The sequence below is a fragment of the Fukomys damarensis genome, unplaced genomic scaffold (assembly GCF_012274545.1).
Source record: "Fukomys damarensis isolate Sample0158 unplaced genomic scaffold, DMR_v1.0_HiC HiC_scaffold_14, whole genome shotgun sequence".
NCBI lineage: Eukaryota > Metazoa > Chordata > Mammalia > Rodentia > Bathyergidae > Fukomys > Fukomys damarensis.
In genome coordinates, this window is record NW_022900926.1 from 71241039 (window position 1) to 71264024 (window position 22986).

General features: G+C 45.2%; 2 protein-coding genes across 3 annotated transcripts in view; one reads left to right on the top strand and one right to left on the bottom strand.

The window, feature by feature from the left end:
- Positions 1-1708, top strand: part of Crybg1 (crystallin beta-gamma domain containing 1) — a 115929-nt gene extending 114221 nt beyond the window's left edge. The window contains exon 21 of the mRNA XM_033763423.1: positions 713-1708. Within this exon, the coding sequence (XP_033619314.1) occupies positions 713-801 (89 nt within the window). The 3' untranslated portion in view covers positions 802-1708. The remainder of the gene's footprint in view (positions 1-712) is intronic.
- Positions 1709-5189: 3481 nt separating this feature from the next.
- Positions 5190-22986, bottom strand: part of Rtn4ip1 (reticulon 4 interacting protein 1) — a 40988-nt gene continuing 23191 nt past the window's right edge. Inside the window, exons 6-9 of one of the 2 annotated variants that reach the window (XM_010621807.3) lie at positions 22475-22611; positions 18267-18450; positions 14363-14455; positions 5190-5338 (exon numbers count right to left, since the gene is read on the bottom strand). In XM_010621807.3, the coding sequence (XP_010620109.1) occupies positions 5231-5338; positions 14363-14455; positions 18267-18450; positions 22475-22611 (522 nt within the window). In that variant the 3' untranslated portion in view covers positions 5190-5230. The remainder of the gene's footprint in view (positions 5339-14362; positions 14456-18266; positions 18451-22474; positions 22612-22986) is intronic. The other variant, XM_019207151.2, reaches the window with a different exon arrangement.

Here is a 22986-nt window from a genome sequence, read left to right on the forward strand (position 1 = left end):
ACAGCCTTGGCAGAGGCTTATGCTAAAAAAAAAAAAAAAAAGCATCTGAAGTATGTTTATCATACAATGGCAAAAACAGTACAATCAGATAACCTTTCGTTAATGACTTCTCCATTGAAAGAGGCCATGAGGCTTTTAATAATATAGTAGATGATGTTTCTAGTAAGTACCCTTGGAAAAATCTTCTTACATATATTCTGGAGAATTATGGATTCATGATACTGCTTTTACAGTGCAATGTTACTTAGCTTCTTAAATGATAGAATTATGTGCCACTTGCATTCTCGGTAGGGGGAGCGCCTCCTTGTCTCTCTGCTTGCTTCTTAATATCATTCAACCCTCCCTTTTGACCTAATGAAACCATTTTTTCATTACTCAGGTAAAACCGGTTGCCTCTGACAGCCACTGCTACCGTTCTTCCACTACGGCCAGGTTTGCCTGCTTACTTCTTGCTAGGATCTCAAATCCATGATTTCACTACTGAATACATCTTATAGCCTCTTTTTCCTTTTCTCCAGCTGCCCTCAATTTCAGGTATTTTCAGAGTGACTGATGACTTTGAGATGGACCCACAGGCATGAGGAGCATCCCTCCTTGCCGTTTCCATGGAGCACTGTTTTACATTGTTCACTTTTGCTCTGAGGTTGTTGGGATAAATTCTTTCTGCTGTTGTCCCAGCAGTCTGCAAGTTTCTTACTGTTCTTTCTTTCAGGGGGTTCACAGTATGATCAAAATCACATCATCCTCAACACAGTCAATGAAGAGAAGTTAACACAAGTGTGGGAAGCCATGGTCCTATAAACCTGAACAAAGAACAGAAGAGCAGCCTTTCTGGAAGACTCTCCAGCTGTCAGCCATGTAATTTAAGCAGCACAGGAGGGCAGTGGTGAGAGAGGAGCAAAGCAGAAAGTGGGCTGACTGTCTCCATCCCGTCACCCTGCCGTGACTGGGAGAATGACAAACCAATAATTAGTCCTCCCCTCATTTGTTGTTTTCATTGCCTCAGTAACTACTTAAACAGGTTGCCTCATTAGCAGTCTTTAAAAACACCTAAAGATGTCAAGACTTTGAGACTGTGTATATTTTAAATTATTTCCAAAGATAGTGACAGAAGAGAACAGGACCAAATTTACTGATTCTGTGGACCTACAAATCTTTTACACTTTAAAGGGAGTGGTAAATGACTCCATTTGTATGGGAGGATGTGGTTTACCATTTTAGGGGAATGCTTTATGAGGCCTGTACATTTGTTCTTGGCCTTAATGTTTTCTGGAATCATTAATTATGCTGGAAGGCAATGTGTTCAGAAATATAAAGCACTCAGTCAGTACAAACAATACTATTCTCTTTCAGTTAATATTGAAAAAGTAGTAAACTTATAAAAGTCCAGACCTGTATCTGCTAACATTTATTATCAGAATTTGGATTATTCTAGGAACTGTTCTAGAATGTCGCAAGTGCCTTTCTTACAGCTGCTGCTGGAACAGTATTATCACGGCCTAACTTACTCATCTACACCACATACTGAAGCCATATTCTATAGTTTTTTGCTAAACTCAGAACTTTTGGCCTAATTTCCAGCCACTACTGCTGGTAGGACAGGCAGGTACCAAGGGCACTGCAGCCCTGAGCTCAGTTCCTTCTAGTGGCAGTGTGGGATTCTTAGAGGGTGACCAACGGTCATATCCAGAAAGTGAATCCTGAAGGGCTGTGTGCCTAAAATGCACTAAGGGATTAGAGATGCAATGAAACCATTTAATTGTTGGCAATACTCTGGCCCATACTGTGCTGCTCTGTTAGTTCTAGTTTTCAACAAAACTGGTAAATATTTCCTCGAGTACATTCTTTCTCTTTGTCCTCAACAATGAATACTGGTGCTCTTGTCTCAAGTAGAACAAATCTCGTTTCCATTTTATCTGTTGAAGCATGTTTCTGATTCTGAAATGTGATTCTCCCTGGAGTCCACAGTAGGCAACTGTGACCATGAGAATAGTTTACCTTCAGTTCTAAGATGTTGGTATATGTACAACAGCATTCAACACGCCTGTCTTGTTCTTACCTGTCTGTGTAGCTTTCGTTCTAGGCCTTTTGTCTGTATCATTACATTATGGTGGGTTAAGATATTCTGACACAGCCTGTGGAGTTTCTCTGGAATAAACCTGTTTCTGGCAGACTCTGTTGACAGCATCTCCGAGTCCATTCAGAACCACCCACCTAACACCATCAAGAGAGTCAAGGGTCAGGTGGCTTAGGGAGAGGCAGGTTCAAGGGGTCCTAGTGTAACAGCAGAGAGGGTGAGAGCAGTCCTGGCTTACCTGCCCTCTCTGGAGTATTTAACTCCTCGCTGCAGCATGGGAACCTGAGGGACAAGAGCAGAGACCGTTCCAGATGAAGGTAAGAACAGCTGGTATCTAGAATAAAAAGGCATTCTTTTCCTTTTGAAGTAAATGTGTACTTGAGACAATTTAGAGAAAAGCCCACATTCAATATCCTTCCACATGAGTGTCTAGTAGCAATAAACTTAAGAGTATTTCTCAAAATAGGTCCATGTCAAAAGCTAGAAGCAAATATCTAAGGTGCAGTAATGGAATGAGTATAACAGTAAATACATACCTTAAACTCCTAAAGAGTAGAGATTCAAAAGTGCACACTGACAGGTTTATTGGTGAGATACTTAAATGCAGGCATATAAAGACACAAAATGATGGACTGGGCTCCACTGAAATGGTGGTAATTGACACAAAAAAGCTCTCTGAGAAGTATGCTTCAGTTACTGAAAGAGGCCCAACCTTTACACAAAAGGTAAGGGTTTAAAAAAAATTAGAGCCTTTAGCCTTGCCTTTCACTATTAAGAGAGCAAATAGATGAATCATAAGCCAGATTTTTATGTATTACCCTCAGCAATTCCTGTGTTACTCCCGATCAAAGCCAAGGCTCTGCACATTCTAGGCAAGTGCTCTAACACTGAGCCCTGAGATTTGGAACTTTGAGGACTATGATAACCACATTAGAGAGGGAGAATAAAAACAAAAGGCAATGTGTTAGCTTTCTATTACTGTGACAAAAAACACAATTTACAAGTAGGAAAGGCTTCTTTTGGCTCACGGTTTGAGCTTTTGGTCCACATTTCGTTGACTCTGTTGCTTTTGGGCCCAGGCAAGGCAGCACATCATGCTGAAAGCAAGAGGTGGAGGAAGAAGCTGACTTCAAGGCAGGCAGGAGGGAGCTGGGGTCCCAACATCCTCTCCAAGGACAGACCCCTGATAGCCTAACTTTCTCCCACTGGGTCCTGTCTCTCAAAGGTCTCATCACATCCTGACAGGGCCACAGGCTGGGGGCCAAGCCTTCAACACATGGCCTTTGGGAGGCAATTCCCAATCCAAATTATAGCACTGCACCCCAACCCCCAAAGGTGTGCATGTCACAATGCAAGATGCATTCAGTCCATCTCCAAGAGTTCCCAAACCTTAACAGTTCCAGAATTGCTCAAGAGTTGAAATCTGACACTTCAGACAACCCTTAAGCTGTGAGCCTGTGTAAAAATCAAGTTACTTACAAGATACAAAGACAGAGGGCTAAACATTTCCATTTCCAAAGGGAAGAATAGGGGCTAAAAAAGGAATGGAGCAAAACAAGACCAAACCCAACATGATCAACATTAAATCCTGTATCTCTGCATCCAGCATCAGTCCCCGCAGTGGGACATGAATAATACGAGCACTAAAGGCTTCGGCAGCCCACCTCTGCAGCCTTGCTGACCGCACCCCATGTGGCCAGTCTTCTGGGCTGCCTGCTGCCTGCAGGCCCCTCAGTAGGGATTCCACGTTCCTGGTGTCTCCACTGCAACTCTGGTTCCACACATCATCCTGTCAGGATGTTTGCAGGGACTGACCCTGCCACTTTCCTTAGAAATCTCGGAAGCCTCCATGACTCCTCGATTCTTGCATTTTTCATGGATGCAGAAGCAGCATCCTGTGGGCAGTGCCATGGTCTGCTGCCACTAGTAACTGCTACAGTGGCCTGAGTGCCTGACAACTGAGACCTGGGAAACAAACCTGAAGGAAACAATCTTTGAGCCTGTGACAGGTGGGGTCTCCTATAGTTCCAGCACAAAGTAGAGCGGTGCTCCCATTCACAAACATTATTCTTTCCTTGCTTCTGGTCATAAAATGAATTGGACAGCAACTGAATCAAATTTACCCTTAAGGTCAACACTGAACCTGACTACCTAAGCACTGAATTTGATTCAGTTCTCATCCAATTCAATATGCAACCAGAATTTTGGAAAGAAGTTTGTGAACTGAGGTACCAGTGTACGTGGCTTCTTAATAGTACCAATCTCTTTAGCAACTACCCACCTCCCCTTGGTGGCATACACTCCTTTTCTGGGAAACTGCAAGTTTTCCCAATTTTTCTATTGACTTTGGTGCTGATTTTCTATATAGATTTAGCTAAAAATAGCTAGCAAGATCCATCTGATGCCTGAGAGGTATGTTACCTTCAAATTTCTTCCAGCTGGGCAGAGTGGCGCACTTCTGTAATCCCAGCACTCAGGAAGCGGAGGTAGGAAGACTGGTGTGAGTTCCAAGCCAGCCTAGGCTATACAGTGAGTTCAAGGCCATCCTGAACTGCACAGCGAGACCTAATTTCAAAAAATACAAAAGACTCGGCACAGTAGCACACCCCTGTAATCCCAGCACTCAGGAGGCTAAGGCAGGAGAACCACTGCAAGTTTGAGGCCAGTCCGGCTACACAGACCCTGTCAAAGCAAAACTAAACCACCAAAAACCAAAATTTCTTCCACCACATAAACCCATCACCTTTAAATTCAGCCCCACACAAAAGTCTCAGGGCAGGGACAAAATGTAACCAAGTACCTATTTGCCAGGTTGCAACACAAGTAGCCTCTAATTCAATTTCCAATAGAATCTTTCTTTCCATCTCAACCGTCTCATCACCACAGCCTTTACTGCCCTCATTAGCACTGTGATCACAGCCCTTGCCAAAACAACACTGTAAGCTCTGCTTGCACCAGTTCAGGCTTACTGTACCCTGCTTATCAACAACAGGCAAATTATTGACTAAAAAAGGTATACTTACTTTTTTTAATCATGAAATTTATAGTCTAATATGGAAAAACGTTTGAGGGAATTGACTAATGAAAAAGTCTGGACCACAAGCACTCACCAAATAAGAGAGCCAACAATTACTAACTGCACAGAGCATTTATTTAAATGACATTTATTACAGTCTTTCCTCGTGCATGTCCTCTTTCCACCTTCAGGAAGGCGTCCGGAACTTTAGAAAAAGGAAAGGTTTGTTCAATAACTGGCTGAATCTGTAAAATACAAGATGAGATTGGTTAATAAGAAACCCATTCTACATCTTGCTGATGATGTCTGCAATTAATCTCTTCATGATATACTTTGAGGCCTGTCTTGGGCCTTCCTCCACAGTGCCGAAGTCAAGAGCTCGTGCCTGGCCATGACTGCCGCCTCTGCTCCTGTCCCTTCACATCTCTGAGGAGGCCCAATTCCCTTGTCCTCCACCCTTACTGCTGCTCTGCGCTGTCATGTCACTCTCTCATCCAGACCCCTCCAACAGCTCCCAAGCCTAGCATTCAAAGGCCAATACCACGCCAACCTCAGCCCTCCCGTAGGCCCTACACTTCACCAAGGTGGGTTCATCAGAGACTCTTCAGAGGCTGCATTTGCTATAACCAAATACACAGCTTGACCCACCCTGTTGTGTAAGGGAATATCAGAGGCGGTGCCCCAAAGTCCTTGCTGTTAGGCTTCCCTGTGGTTTCCCTACAGATAGAGCACAAAGTAGAGAAGAAATTTCCAAAAAGTATTAAATGCTTTGATTATTCATTCAACTTGAGTATAGTTCTCTGGTGTAGGCCACCTCTTTTGTATTCCTGTAGAACACCCAGAATAGGGCCAGGCACGTAAGATGAGTTTACACATGTCACTTGGGTGAAAATCAGCAAGTGGAAAGCAGGTATCTTATGTGAGCTCTCTGAGCTGGAGGAGAATTTGACCCAGGCTGGTCTGGGAAGCTCTGCTACACAGTGGTGCAGCTGGTTAGAGTTTGTAGGGAAGCTGTTCCAGCCAGCTCATCAGTTCCGAGTGCCGCTGGTCCTTTTCACCACACCATTAGCATGGCCAGCAACCTCCCTCCGATACTAGATCCCAGACCACACCCTTCTCCCCATGCCAAAATCTGACCAAACTCCCCTATATAAAACTTCCAGCAGAAATCTAACTGTCCACTGGGTACCTCACTGGGCTGCCTCCCCGCTCCAATGGCAGGGATGGGCCGCCAGGAGGCACAGGCCAATTTGCACACCAGCCACATTCAGATGCATCTGCCACAACTTCCTGTATGACTTTCACAGCCCCGACACCCAAGGAGCATCTCGGACTCTGAGTGTGCCCTTCTGCAAAGACTCAGAATTCTTTCCTATCCACAACTAACAAGTTCATGATAAAAGTAAAAGCTACTACATTCTGTCCTCACTATGTGCCAAGGATTGTTCCAAGGACTTTCTATATTTAGACCTCATTTAAAGCCCATAACCACCTTCTGAGGTAGGATTACCCTTTATAAATGAAGAAACTGAGGCACAGGGTTAAATATGTTGCTAAGTGCCACTTTAAGTGGTGACAGTGTGGGAAAGCCAGTCTCTGTGCGGAAACTTTTACCATTGTGTTGCTTTCCATCTCCACCTCTCGAAGAAGGGACAGGCAACCAAGAGTCATAATGACTTACGGCAGCCTGCATCTTGGCCTGCCTTCCTTGTGCCAGCTGAGGATCTGATCTGTGGGCCCTATGTCAGATGTGTGCCAATGCTCCCACCCGCCTGAGGAGCTGACAAGACCCTAGCACACTGCGCACAGCCTCAGGACCTTCCTCAACACCACAGCCACTAAGATCCAACCTGAGGGCACTTTTCAGATTTCCTGTGTGTCCCACAGCAAACCTGAACCCACTGCTTTCCATACATCTCCTGGGATGCTGTTTTCTGGATGCTATTTACCTACAGCAGGAAGTACCTGAATGCAGGCTTAACACACATTGTCCTGGGTCCTCTGCAGAACAACCCAATTGGACTCTCTAGGGGAGGGAAAGGACAATGCCTTTTAAAAACGCTCCCTGAGATGAGAATGCACACTGCAGTGGGGGTCCCCATAGCCTTCCGCCTTGCTCTTGGCTCCTCAGCTTGTAGCAGATACATCATCCACTCCACAGAAACCTACTAAGTGTCTGCCTTCCAAGCACAAGGCACTAACCCGGAGCAGGTACACAGAACAGGCTCCACTCCAGCGGGAGCCACTAAGCCAGCGAAGTGCGTTCACTTCAGTGCTCCCCCGGGAGCCACATAGGCTGAGCTGATGACCCAGCAGAGACTGCACACTTTCCTCTGGCTGGGCAGGCCCATTGTGGCAAATAACCCGAGAGGGCTGACCGCGGCACGATGAGTCATTCAGCAATTCCTGTAAGTGACCATGAAAAGGCGGCTTCTGAATCACAGGCAGGCTAATGCCACTGGCTGAATATGTGACAGCAAATGGAGATTAACTGGATAATGTGACGGCCTCACATCAGACCTAGAGTGTCTGTTTGCTAAGGGGAAAGGGATCAGAGTTAAAATCCAGAGAGGGGAAAGAAAGGTCACTCGCAGTGAAGTGGGGACATCTACGTGATGACACTGCAGAGGGAGCTGTGACACAGCGAGCGGGCCCAGCACCACACTTCCAGCTACAGCCCGGCCTGGAGCAGCAGTGCTCCTTCAGGCTTGGTAACAGGGACCGGCAAACCTCACCCCGCCTACATCGGGACGCCGTGGCTCATCAGGCAGGGGCAAGCTCCCTGGGCTCTGAGGCAGAAACCCTCTCTGTCCCATTTCTCACCACCTGGAACACAGGACTCTGGGGGAGAGAGGACATCGAGCAGGCACGGCAGGAGGCAGAGGTTCCCCTAATTCCCATAATCACAAGAAGTACAGAACAGCAGTGCCGAAACGGACCTCACTACCTGAGCAGCCTGTGCTGGAAGATCGGGAAGTCGACATGCCAAGGGGCTAAGCGGTATGTGCAGAGTCACAGCTGTCGGAAGCAGGTCCAAAATCAGGACCCAGGACGCCTGACCCGATTGCCAAATGGGATGGCCATGGTCTGGGAGTCAGGATCTGTTCAGTTATTCCCTAGACCCCCAGAGCACAGGGTGTGTGAGAAAACTGACAGACGACACTGACAAGACCTCAGGGTTCCACACACCCACCGATGGCACCAGGGCCGCAGTCCCAGCATCGCCTCTGAGGCGGGGATGCTCTGATCTCCTGGACGGGCTCAGCATCTTCAGGACTCATTGGTGCAAAGGGGAGGAGACTTCCAGTCCCCTGAGATAACAAGAAGACAAGGGAGCTTTGCTCCTGTTTGCAATTTTGTAGATACTTTCTGCCCCCACACAGAAAACTCAAAGCTGAAAAGACAGGTGCTAGGATAGGAATGGATTCAGATGAGGTTGCGCTCCAAGAAGTAAAGGTCTTGTTTTGAAAAGCATCCAGGGTTCCTAGGCACCCGCCCCGGAGAAAGAGCACTCCTCCTGCCTAGGTGGTGAGAGGAAAAACTCGGTATGAATTTCCTCAGGGAAAGAATTTCGGTATCATCAGAAAAAGGCTAGGAGATCAGGAGACACTCGCCATATCTGACAAGCCAACCCTCTTCTGGCAGGCCTTGGGATTTGAAATCTAATCATTACATTCTTTCCGGAGAGCAAAATCCAGGAGCAATATGGAGCTTAAATGTTTAGAATGCAGTCCACTGCTTAATTAGGGCCTGGCTATCCACAGGGCTGTGGGACGTTGCCTACCTTAGAATTCACCACATTTCCCACTAAAGCTGCAGTGTCCATTATGGTAGCTTCGACACGTTCGACTACTTAAATTTAATAAAAAATGAGCGAATAATAGGAAAGCTTCAGTCTTCCTGTTGCACCAGCCACATTCCACTGCTCCAGCCACATACGGTAAGTGGCTACCATAGAGGACATTTCCATCACTGCACAAAGTTCCAGAGGACAGCACTGCTCAGAAGGCCATTCAGTGTGGCCAGTGCATCTCTCCATCCCTTACCGGGTCAGGGAGAGTGCTAGAGTGCAGCAAATGTTCTGAACTGAACTCAAGTGTCACGTAGGAACCTCCTGATGCTGGCTAGCTGATGTGAGGAAATAAACTTATGGACATCTGTATTACTGTTCATCCAAGAAGTTCGGCTGCTTGTGTTGGATTTTTGGAGAGACAGAATGGTGACATGGAAAGGCTCTATTGGTGACATGAAGGGTATGTGTGTGCAAATAAACATACTCAAAAAGATAAAAGAGAGTTAGACGTATGCTGTGGTTCCAGCTAGAAGGGAGGCTGAGCTGGGAAGTTCACTCGAGCCCAGGAGTTCAAGATCAGCCAGGGCAACACAGCAAGAACCCATATACATATTTTTTAAAAAGCAAAAAAGCAAAAAACATCAGTTTCCCTCCTTAGGAGCAAACAGTATTTCCAAATCCTTTCATATACTTTTGAGACGTTTTATGCACTGTGGTGAGCACAATAACGGCCTCCAAAGATATTCATATCCTAGTCCCAATACTCTGAATACGTTACCTTACGTAAAAGGCGCCTAAGACAGATGCCATTAGGTGAAGCATCCAGAGATGGGGAGCTCATCCTGGGTTGTTCCAGTTGGCCCAACGACACCGCCCCTGTGTTCTTAGAAGAGGGAGGCAGAGGGCCAGAGTCAAAGGACACCTGATGAGAGAAGCCACGGCAAAGTGCTGGGGCCACAAGTCACAGAATGTGAGCAGCCTCCAGAGGCTGGAGAAGGAAAGTCAACAGTGCTCCCTAGAGCCAGCCTCCCACAACAACACAGCCCTGCCACCGCGACACAAGAGAATATAGTAAAATTCAAAGGGCACCTATGTAATGCTTGATATGTACACTAGCAAAAAACAGTGAGTGAGGGATTCAATGTATGAGGGATCATTATGTAACTCTTACTGCCTCAACCTTAAAGGCAGCCAAAGGTAGCGGAAGAAACTGCCCTAGGCGCCCAGAGACCTACCTGTGCAACCTCAAACATGTCATTTAAACTTTTACTCTCTTCAAGTGTGACATAAGAGCAGGGTGGAGATAAGAGACGAGACGGTAAACTCCAGGTGTACTAGGTTTTTCGGCTCACTATGCTAATCAATAACAAGCGTGGCCTGGATATGATTTTTGCGATGGGCCTCATTTCCCACCAAAAAACAGTTTGCTAAATATAAAACCAGGAAATGTTTACTGTGCTTAAGAAAAACTTCAAAAGAACTATAGGTACTGGGCACAATTTCCATGGCAGCCCCTTACCTGCAAGGTGCTAACTACACAGTATTCCCTTGGAGACTGCAGCGGAACCGTGGTTCCCTAACTGCTGGGAACCCGGAGTCCCCTGGCTGTGCGCAGCAATGCAGAGAAGGAGCACTGCGTGCAAGGGACGCCACTCCGTCCATCACCACCAGCACAGCAGCTCCTCCTCTGCCTCATCTCTGAACAGGGAGTGTTTGGCATGGCTGGGTTCCGTGGTTAAGAGACGTAACCTCCAGTCTAAGGCTGGCACTCTCTTTCAGTGAAGGGCAGGACAGTGAATATTTGAGGCTTGTGAACACACATAGTCTATGTTTGCTGAAAATGTAAAAAACTGCACTTAGCTCAGGGGATGTACAAAGATAGTCCTCAGACTGGATTTGGCCCACTGGTTGTAGTTTGGAAACCTCTGGCTAAGAAATAATGAAAACACTATATAGTTCTTAAAATCCAGACAAACTGTGCCCAGCTGGAATAAATATGAAATTAAAATCCCACCACGTGCAAGATGACCACATGATGACAGTTATGTGAAAACAGTGCCTAAGTCGGGATCTTGAGAGGACACGGACCGTGAAGTCCCCACACTTGAGAAGTTTCAGCTCCTCGTCACTTTTGGGCCTGACAATGGTGGCCACATTAAGGGCAACTCCAAAAGTACTTAGTTAAGTGCTATCCTGTGAGAAGGCCAAGGCAGGGATGAAGTTCATTACGAAAGCGTGAGGATGGTGCGATCACGGACTGAGAACACTCCTGACTATGGATATTCATCTGTGATTTCTGCATTTTCTACCACAGTAGAATACAGGGACAAATAACACTCCCCCGATAATACTCATTAATCCAGATACCAGGACAGTTTAAGTTAAAAGTGACCAATGCTAGACCTTCACATTCCCAAAAGCAAGCCTTTCATGAAGCAAAACAGGCAAAAGGGCAAGAAAAAGAAAAGAAACCTAGAAGGCAGGCCAAAAGAGAATTCCTGACACTGTATATACAAACTAGATTTTCAGAAGCTATTTTAGTACCTATTAAATATCAGTACAGATATCTTTGACTCAGTGACCTCATTTCTATGAATAGAAATAGACATACTCACAATTAGGTACTTAACACATTCTAATCTTTATTTGCAGAAGATTAGAATGAATAAATAAATGACAATACATCTGTACGAAGGAATATTATACAGCTGTTTACAAAACCAAGAATGAAAAAAGTTTTTATATCCTAAAGTGAAACAAAGTTCAAGGCAGCCGGGTTGCTTTAAAGAAAGTGAGGAAGCTGGGTGTAGTGGTATGTGCCTGTAATCTTAACACTTGGGACACTGAGGCAGGAGTATGTTGAGTTCAAGGCCTGGACTACATAGTGAGACCCTCTCTGAAAAAAGTGCAAGGCTCTACCCATTTGTGTTTGGAAGAGAGAAGAAACTGTGCTGTCTGGATGGACAGATAGCTCTGGAATACCCAGGAAACCTGTAACACCAGCCATGTCCAACAAGCAGAATCTCAGTGACTAAGGGACGGGAGTCGAAGGGCAATTGCTTGAAATACCTTTCCTACTTTTTTTTTGGATTTTGAACCTTGGGAATGTATTTATCTAAAATTTTAAATTAAAATGCTCTATAATAATAGGGTCAGCTGTTTACGACTTTACACTATCAAAAAAGAACTGTAGCTCTGGTATCAGACACCTGCTAATTAGACTCCTTAAGCCCCTGGCAGAAGCTTGAGAAGCTAAAGGACCTCACCCAGTGGAGCAAATCTCTACTAACTGCACAATATGTAATACGACTGCCATGCGGCTCTTTCAATTTCCCAGTTGAGACGGGCAATGGTCTCTCCCCATCTGCTGAGAAGCAGGGCATGATGAGACAGCTGTCCTTATCATGACATCCAGCGTCACTTACCAACTTGTACAGTTCCAGAGCCCTTGGCTGTCAGAAATGATTTCCAAGTCCCAGTAGCCTGGCTAGGAGAGCGGACAAAGAGTATTTCCTTGCTCACTCTACTTCAAGGATACTTTGAGGGCATCTTTTGGCTAACACTTCCTCTGTTCTATCCGTGATCTGCTAAATACCAGAGGTAAATACATACAAGTTACCTCTGATCTCTGTTGGATAAACAGTCATTTCCAGGTAGAGAGAGTCATGCTGTTTGAATACAAAAGAGCAAAGGTAAGCATGTGACTGCTTGGAGCAGATATCAGATGTACAATCATGGGGCAGGCTGCCAGAGGACAGAGACCCCACTAAGAATGGTGATCTAGCCATAGGCAGCACTGATGTCCTTTTTCCTAACAACAAAATAAGCGCCCCATGGGATGTGGGTGGACCCCTACACAAAGAGGCACTGACAGTCACAATGACACTGAGCCCATCTTTACCCAGGACACAGAAAGACCTAGGAGTCCAAGAAAAACCTCAAAAACTCAAAACCAAAAAATTTGGGAAGTACTAACAAGCCATATCTTATTACACAATTCCTTAGTTATAATAATAAACTGAAATGCATAAAAAGCAGCTAGTAGTTCTTAAAATAGTCTTCCTCAGGCCGGGGATTTAGCTTAGTGGTTCCACCACCTGCCTTGCAAGCACAAGCACCCGAGTTTGATCCCCGGTACCAAAAAAAAAAGTCTTCCTAAAAATCACAATGGAATGATGAAATGGGCCAGCAAAGGGCAGGTAGCAAGAGAAGAAAGCCCATTTTCTGGGGCTTGTTCCAACTGACGGCACAGGAGTCATGAGGTGGCTCTGCTGGCCCTGCTCCAACCCCTTTCCCTGCACACTGCAAAATGACAAGGACGAGCCAATGTACAGGAGCCCCAAATCAGCCCAGCCCCAGCCACTAAAAAGGCAGCCACGTGACGGCAGAGGGAAAGCACAGGCCCAGGAGTCAGGAGGGTGCGTTCTCATTCCCCTACTGCAAGCTGGAGAGTGTCCCTTTTTCTCTCCGAGTGTTTTCTCACCCACAAAATGAGAATCAATGTATCTCTGATCTTATGCAACCCTTTATGATACATATGATTCTCAATCCTATAATTCCATACAATCTCTCAGTCCAATCACCTGTACCAAAACCAGGATATGAATTCATCTCTGGCTTCCTAAGAGGAAGAACGGTCAGGGTGGTTGAGAGCACGAAGAACCCTAATAAGCAGGTGGTAGCTGAGGAGGCTTTTTACCCTGAGGAGCCTTCAAAGGCCCTCTGACACCCAGAAAAGGATGGCGAGGCTCTGGGCAACAGTCCCCTCCCATAACTTCCTTTGCAGGACAGACATCAGTATTCAGAGACCACCACCCAGCCACCTCCAGCCAAACCCCATCGATCTTCACCTGCGTCCGGCCACTAACCTCCTGATACACCACCTCTCTGTCCTGGATTTTATCACGCTAGCCTGGGAATCAAGAGGCTGGGGGAACTGCTTCTCACCCAGCTATGTTGGGGTTTAGATGCTATAGAATTTGCTTCCCTTCTTACGTGGAAAACAGCCTACCGCCAGTGCAACCTAAATCTCAAACTGAGTTATTTCCAGGAGCTGTTACTCTGAAAACTTGCAAGTGTATTATCATCATCTGTGTGCAGAAATGGCCTTCACAGTGCCAGCTTTTCAGGACTACTACCAAAGTATTAGCAGCCCAGTATGGATCCCAGCTCTGCTACAATCTGACCAAATGTCTTTGAGAAAATCATATAACACTCTGGGCCCACCTCTTCACCTATATACACCAAGGAAGGTGGACTAGACCGCATGAGCTCTTATTCAGATGCAGTGGTGTGTGTTTGATCCTGGTGGTGACAGAACCAAAAATACGACTTCAATTTGGCCACAAAAGACAGCGTGTATCTTAGCGAAGCTTGCTTCTGGAGAGTTCCCACAGCTGAGGCTGGTGGGCAGGTCTATAAGACATGTCTTTGCAATACAAAGGCTCCCAAATAAAAGGTTTTCAGATGCACCCACCTTTCCCGCATCTACGAGTTCTGCAATTTCATCTAGATGTACACCACTGGCCATGAAAAAGGCCCAGCGATAATGGACTCCTTGCCAGAAATGCTGAAAAGAAAACAAAACATGGTCAAATATGAATGATAAAATCGGACCTAATGAAAATTCAACGAAAGGTATTTTCTGAATAAATAAGACAGACAAACTGATTTTCCAATTTCACGTCAATAGCTTAGCACAGTGACTGACAGCAAATGCTCCATAATGTTTAAGGAATGAAATGAATAAACAGAGATGCAGCCCCGTCAGCTCAGGCTGCTACTCCCAGCCTAGCCCACAAACATGTCAATAGCAAGTGTTCTTTAATGACAGACTTACACAGTGGACTGTTTCCCTAAGAGGAATTACGGCCGAGACCTCTAGGCTTCCCCTATTAAGGTTTAAAAAGAAGCCTAAAAACACTAGAGAAGAGATCTTTACCAAATTCAAAAATGCTTCAAGACACAAAAAGGTACCAAATATCATCTTAGAAACTCAATCACACACTTTTTTGGGGGGCTCTGATAGGAACAGGCAGCTTTAAAGCCCAAACAAAGCTTGCAGTTCCTTATACATCATGACTGGGTCTTTCTCTACAGTTATAGTAAATACTAAGCCACCCAATTTATGAGGTAAAACTTCTCCATAGGAGAATGAGCAAAAATTTTACACAAGGAGGGTTTGACTCAAATGCCATACTTGCAACTGTATTATTCTTCCCGTTGCAGGAAGTGGTCCATTATCACCACAGCATGTGAACTGAGGTTCTTCGTGACCCCTGTCCTGCCCGACCGCAGGGCACCAGATGGAAGAGACCCAGAGGTCACATGGGCCCCTCATGGCAGCCACTGGAGCACCGGTTGGCCGTGTTACTTCAGCTATGCTACCACCCGCATCCTGGCCCAGTGCACTGGCATGACCACCTCGCTGGCAGCCTTGGAGGAAGGATTAGACAAGAGTGGACATTAAAGCCAGGGCTGGAAATAAAGTTTACTGAGGAAAGATTGGAATGCTACTACGTCAATCTCAGAATGCAGAAAGAAAAAAACGTTAACTTGTCAAGGCAAAGCCTCCCAACAAGGCGTGTTGAGAAAGGCTTACTGGTTGAGTGGCCACATAGTTTATTTTCCAACCGAGAAAAACTGTGAGAGTTGGGAGTCACCCTTAAGAACTGCCCCAGGCCAACAGTCAAACTTAGTGTGGAACAGGTGATGAGACAAGATTCCTTTTAGCCCTCAGGGTAGCACAGCAGAGCCTGTGCTGGCAGAAATCTCAAGAGAAGTTGCTCTTGGCCCAACACAGCCCCCATGTGCTGTTCAGACTATCGTTTTCTGTGTATCATGGAGTGAAGGAGGTTGGGGGGCACTGGTCTAGACTTTAAAATAATAGTGTTGCCTTCAGGCTTTTGTGACTGGCTACTAAGAGCACTGAAAATGTCACTAGTTTACAGGGGATGGGGGAGCGGTTAGTGACAAGCACTGGAGACCCGTTCAATTACTTCCCTCGAAGGTTTGGTCACGGGGACTACAATTAAACATCCTGGGAATTGTTTAGGCTATTGAAGAAGGAACAGAAATGGTGGCAACTGTTACGTGTACAATTCTTTTTTTAATGGCACGTTATTCTGCAAACTAAAACTCTTCTCTGCAATGGCAGAATTTTTATATTCTGCTATAAGAGGTCTTTTTACCCAGGGTGCCGCAGGAGAGAAAATAAAGCCAAGCAGGCAGGAGAGTCAGAAGCCTGACCGTGAGGCTTTAGCCATGCACAGCCTCAGAAAGACTGGACACTGCCTGCAAGGTCTCCACATGAGATTGCGGTTGCCATCTCTCAAGGAGGGAGAAAGGAGAGGAGGAAGAGCGCTGTGCCCTTTTTACTCTCCGAGCGCTGTTCCGACGCTTTAACCCGGATCAGGTCTCAGCGGAATACAAACTGTGCAATCTTCGGGGAAACACTGGAAAGTCAAAGGTTTTGTGAAAAGCACAAAAACAGACAAAGGACAGCTAAGCTGTCTCCACCACAGAGAACCCTGTCTGCAGCCGCTACCTGAATCAAGAGAGAATGAAGAGCGGGATTCGGAGCTTAAGTCTGTTCTTACACAGTTTTGTAAGGAGGAGAATCAACACATTTTATAAATTTAAGGGCTGCAACGAGTAGATGGTCTTTCCAGACAGTCACATGCCATGTCCCTACAGAAAACAACCTGGACGCGAGCAAGAGGTGGCCTTCCAGAAAAGTAGAAACGGACTGGGTGCTCTGTGCAATTGCTTTAGTTGTTTTCTTTTCTGTCCTCATACCTGTTTCATATGAACTATGTCACCGTCTTCACTGCTACTCTAAGGATTTAGTTAAGGCACAGAATTCAAGAGACCAAAGTCCTAAATTTCATCTTCCCTGAGAAGATCCCAAATTATTTTTTTTTCCTGGTACTGGGAACCAAAATGGACCTTGCACTTGCCAGGCAGTTGCGGCATCACTGATCTACATCCCTGGCCCTTCCAAATTAATTTCTAATATAAAGAAGCAGCTTTAGCTGAGGTATAGCTCAGGGAGCACTTGCCTCACAGGTGTAAGGCCGTGGGTTCCATCCCAGCACCGCAAAAATAGAAAAAGCAGCTAACAAAAATCTATTAAGTCCATCACCTCACAAACATGGGTCAGAGTTGGCTGGGCTAGGTGACTTTTACCACTAAGAAATTTCCTCCTGCTTTTCTTCCTTAGCACTGATATCTTATCGAACTAAAAACCTAGAATTTATCTTTATTTTTCTCTAACGCACGTTCCCTTTCAGCACTAATTCAATGGTTTAAAGTTACCAACAGTTTATAGCCTGAAATTACACAACCCTCTGTCTCCACTGTGGTGACGACAGGCTGTGGCACTGAGGGGCCAGCAGATGTACAAGCTCTGCTGTCAGTGCCGAAACTGAGGCTGACTGCACTCAACTCCACTCACTAGGTGTGTTCAGGTGAGGTGACAGCTGCACAGGGGCCTGGCCACAGTGGCTGGCTCATCAGTACCTAGTGTTTCTAACCTGTAGGGGACAGAAGTGCTAGGATGAGCTGTTATACTCCCGGTAAGTGCATGCTCGCTCTACTTGCCCTGGTAGCCTAAAAGTAACACTGCACTTTTCTTTAGGTTTTTGAAATTCAATGAAATGGCCAAAGCCCTCCAAGGGTTAGCAAGCCCCACCTGGGAATCACTGCTGTGTCCCACAGGAAAACAGCAGCTGTACACTTTTTGAATGAAATTTCTACCTAGCCGGGTGTGGTGGCTCACACCTGTAATCCCAGAACTCGGGAGGCTGAGGCAGGAGGATCACTGAGTTCAAGAGCAGCCTAGTGAGTTCCAGGTCAGTCTCAACTACACAGTGAGACCCTGTCTCAAAAAATCACCCCCCCAAAAAAAAAGAAAAAGAAATTTCCACCTTTACACACGAGAGATTATGTGCGTTGAGACTGGAGTGACAGAGAGACAGTCATTAAGTTTAGGCAGGAAGGAAGCAGACAAGGTGCCAGATAGAATCAAGAGAGGTAACAACTGATTAGGAAGCCAACATTTAGTAAGAGCTTTGTATGTACAAGGCGATATGCCAACTCACTTTGCTTATCTAATTTAATCCTACAAAGCATGAGGTAGGTGAATTATTAACTTCGTTTTACGGGTGTACACACTGGGCTTAGAGATGTTAGAAAACTTGTAGGATCACACAGCTACTCAGTTCGGTCAGATTGGAGACCAGCCAGTGCAACTCCGAGAGTACATGCTGGCAGCATGTGCTACGCTGCCTCTGAGGGGGGACAAAGTGGCCAGGGCTCGCGCCACTTTCCGGCAGCAGGGGCCACGTGCTTGCTCTTAACCTGCCAAGGCTCCTTCCTACCTTTAACGCTTTTGTGCCCACAGTGAGTCCGGTCTGCAGCATGCCGTCTGCTACGCCCAGGCGGTCCATGTTCAGGAGGAAAGGGGTCACCAAAGTCACATAGGTGGCTCCTGACCATTTCTTGAGAAATTCGAGAGCCCATGTTTCAGTGGATCCACCAACATTATCAAGGATAAAGTCAAACCTGGAGAGAGGAGCAACCACAATATCCTTGTCAGTCCCTTCAGTCCTGTCACCAGGTGGCCACCGGGTGTATCCTAGGATAGCTCAGAAGCCATCCTGAAGCACCACCCAGCTGAGGGATGGGGGCTCGAAGGACATACCCTCTTCCTCTATGGCTTTTCTCCAAGGTCAATCCAATAGGACTCATTTTTTGCCATAAAAACCATATTTTTAATACTTTAAACATGATCTAACCAAGTGATTCTGAATTAGAGGGGACTTTGGCCCCTGTGATGCAGAGAATAGACACACACAGAAAAGGTATCCTCACCAAAATATCAATAGCTGAAAAACTTGGGTTGCCAAGGTTGAGGAGCCCCAACTTGAGCTCTGTAGAAAAATGCAAAGTGATCCATTCAATATAAATCAAAGTATTATGTATTACATATGAACACTTGGAAAGAAAAAGCATGTAAGATTTTTACTCAAAAGAATGACTACTTATTTCCTCCATAGTAAAAAAATACTTGGGAGGAATGTCCTCTTCTCCTTCTAGAATTTTCTACTTTCTGGTTCCATGGACAGAATCGGGATGATGAATAAAGAGAAATCAACACCATTCTCCCAGTCTTCAGTTCTGCTCTAACATGGCAAAGAAATTCATCATATGGAACCCACAGGAAATAACAGATACTCAAATCCTTAAATCTCACCAAAAAAAAAAAAAAAAATGCTATAATCACTATGCTCCACTTAGAAGAGAGAAAAACCCACTAAAGCCTTAAATACTTTGGAGAAAAAGAAACTATTTAAGGAATGCATTGTGTAAATTAAGCAAATCAATTGAATCTCTCTTGGGTAAATCTTTTTCCCCTTCCAAATTCATCCTGGTGAAGTCAAACATCAAAGTTTCTAAAGCCAGCTTTGGCCAATTTCATGAATCTTGTGTCTTTCACGGGATTAAACTAAAGAAAGAAGAAAAAAAATCAAAGGATATGAATCACAGAAGAATGACCTTACTAGATAATTATTCCTCTCATTAGTAATAGTTTCTACTTCCTTCCCAATTTTGTTTTTTTGTTTTGTTTTTTCTGGTACCGGGGATCAAACTTGGGTCCTTACATTTGCGAGTCAGGCGGCGGAAAAACTGAGCTAAATCCCTAGCCCCCCAGTTTTTGAATAAACAAATGTGAGGATACTTAAAACTTAAGGGCAGCCTGGTATTATGGTACCAGCACTGTCTGAGAAGTCTGGAGGTCAGTTATAGACTCATGATTCCACTAATGATCACTGGTAGGACTCTGAGCACACAAAAGTTACGAAGTCCTCTGCCTCTGATCTTCTCAACTGTAACATGACTGGGACAGACTGAAAGATTCTTAAGTTTCTTCCCCGCCATAGAAGTTCAAACACTGCACAAGCTGCTACTTGAAAGAAGAAACAAATTTACTACTGGTAGATTCAAACTCTGGGAGAAATTATAAAAACCAGTTTTAACAAAAGCTGTCACAAAGGAAGAGGAAGAGAAGGAAATAGGGAGGCGGAGAGGTGGTGATGGAAGCCGGTGAGATCCCCCTTACTGGAAAAGCTTGAGCAAAGGGGCTGAGGGCATGTGGAGCAATGCCAAGGAGAACTGTAGCACTGGGCTGCACGGTCAGACTGAGGGTCGCTGTTCTCTGGAAACAAACCCAGACAAATAAAATACTGGAGGTAGAGAGCGGAATGGGCAGCCTCTGCTATCTAGAGACTGTTGTGCCCAAGTCGCGAAGTCCCCAAAGACCACCGCCAAGGAGTCAGGTCCGATGCAACTACACAAGGAGTTTATTACAAGCTCGAGCCTGCACCCTTGGATGTCACCGACGCAGCGGCTTCAGACCGAGAGCCCCGGCCCACTTTCAAAGCATGATTATATAGGGTTCGGGAGGCTTGAAAAGCTCTAATTTCTATTGGCTCATTATTACTTAAATCTTAATGTTGCTATTGGGTATCACTAGGCGCGCGAGGAAAAAAGGGCACACTCGGGCAAGGAGGTGGGACGTGGGAGGGGGGTCGGTTCAACTCTGGGCCCCTGAGCTCCCGCGCTCGGGCAACCACAAGATCTTCCGGTCTATATAGAACATCTGGTTCCTCTCTTGGTGGCCTCCTCCCTGAGGCCTCAATTCCTGTCTTTCTAGTTCAAATTCCTCTTGCTAGGGATCAAGCAAAGGACAAGTTTTACCCAAACTGGTGTCTAATTCTAAGATGGAGTCAGCCTGGCTTGAGAGAATTCAGGGACTGAAGGGTCTCGAGGGTCCCACAAAACCAGGTCCCAGACCCCTTTTACGTTCTCATTTCCTAGGAACCCACAGGGGCTGCCTAGGCCCTGACACTTAGGCAGGAGGTAGCTGGGAGTTCTCAACTGTGTCCTGATGCAGGAGCTTTAAACTTGCTGTTATCATTGCCCAGTTAATTCTTTTTCGATACCCTGAATAATTAATTAGATAGTATTGAGCACCTACTATGTGCCACACACTATAGTACCAAGCACAGGGGCGTAGCAGGGAACAAGGAAAACAATTCTGCTCGAGAAGATTGCTCACAGCTCTGCTTACTTGGAGAGGCGCTCTTCCATCGTTTGCCAAGACGACCTCCTCCTCAACCATCCACTGTCCTCCTTCCCTGCATGAATTCCCTCACTAGCACTGACCACCAAAACCGGCAACCAGAATGAAACATCCATTTTGGGGAAGATGTGTCTCTTTCTTCACTGTAGCTAGGCTTTGAACCATCAAGAAACTAGCCAATAACAAATGCTGGCAGGAATGTGGGGAGAAAGGAACCCTTCTCCATTGTTGGTGGGAATGCAGACTGGTGCAAACACTGTGGAAATCAACATGGAGATACCTCATACAATTAGGATTAGAGGTTCCATTTGACCCAGCTATTCCCCTGCTGGGTATCTTCCCAAAAGAATTAAAAGAATCACATCACAGTGATATATGCCCACCCATGTTTATAGCGGCACAGTTTGTAATAGCTAAAACTCAGAAACAACCCAATCGCCCATCAACTGGAGACTGGATAAAGATGTGCTTTTGTTTTGTTTTATATAAAATGGAGTACTACTCAGCCATAAAGATTGAGAAACTAGAGACATTTATAGCTAAGTGGATGCACATTGAGGCCATACTATTCAGTGAAATTAATAGGACACATATGTGTAAATACCAAATAGTTTCTCTGGTGTGCAAAACTAAAACTGTAAATAAGGATCAAAATATATAATTGACATTGTATAATAGGAATAAAAGGTCTAAAAGAGCAAGGGAAGTGGGAGGAGTACGGGAAAGGTAAAAAGGGAAAAGAAAAAATACGAGAAAAGGAAAAACATGGAAACAATGTCTTTGTAGACAGGGGAGGGTGGAGGGGTGAAGAGAGGGCTGGGAATGGGGAAAAAATATGAACCAAGATGTATCATGTAAAGGTACAAGATCCCAATGATGAATGTAACTGTATTGTATACTTAAAATGGATCAATAAACTTAATTTTTAAAAATTTTTAATTAAAAAAAATTAAGATCCATAGTCAGAACACAGGGTGCAAGAGAGCTCCTAATCTGTCCTTGCTGGGTCCAACCACAGTCTGAATTCAGACACATCAAGGACACCCATGGAGCTCCATTGCCAGTATCTACTTAGTGAACCAACACTTGAAGTGTGCTTACTGCTAATCAGGTCTCCTTGTGCACTATTTTATATTCTTCCTGTGCTGACAGATGCCACCAAAGGGAATGCACTTCCAGTCTCCCTTCAGACCTCTCCAAGCCAGCAATGAAAATACGTTAACTTAAAATCAGCGAAAGACCACACAAACAAGGTAACTTCCTCAATGCGGATCACGTTATGTTACCACACTGTATCAACCTCTGGGATTAGAATGGAACCCAATCTAAGTGGCTTCTCATGACACAGATCCCAACAAGACTGAAGCTGTCAGACCACCTCACTCGCGCATCAGCAACTGCCCTTGTGCCCACTGCCCAATGGGACACTGCTCTAGTACATACGGTTTTAAAGGTTTCAGCTGCTCTTCTACACGTCCAGATTTGTAATCAATTACATCATCCGCCCCAAGCTTCCTCACAAGTTCACTGGCATCTTTAGAGCAAACTGCTGTCACATGAGCATCCCACGCTTTCATTATCTGCCAGAAAAAAAAAAAAAAGGAGGAGAAAATAGAAAAAATGCATTAAAAATAAAATTGGCATCACATGTACCTACATCGGACTCATCTCTAGAGAATTCTGAGTGCCTCATCTTAACAAGAAGTATAGGAAGCCATCTGTGAGACTAGTAAAACTGATAAAACTCTTCATTCTGAAGAAAATCTCAAGAAAGAGACTCAGTTTCCACAGGGAAGCCAGCTAGTACCTCCACGGCATGAAGTTTTAACCAATCCACTAGGAAGAGCTCAGTGCCTCACTAGCCCAGAAAACACTGAGTTAATAGCCTCAAACTTAGTGCTTGTACTGATGACCATGGTAAGCAGCAAAAAAAAAAAAAAAAAAAAAAAAAAAAA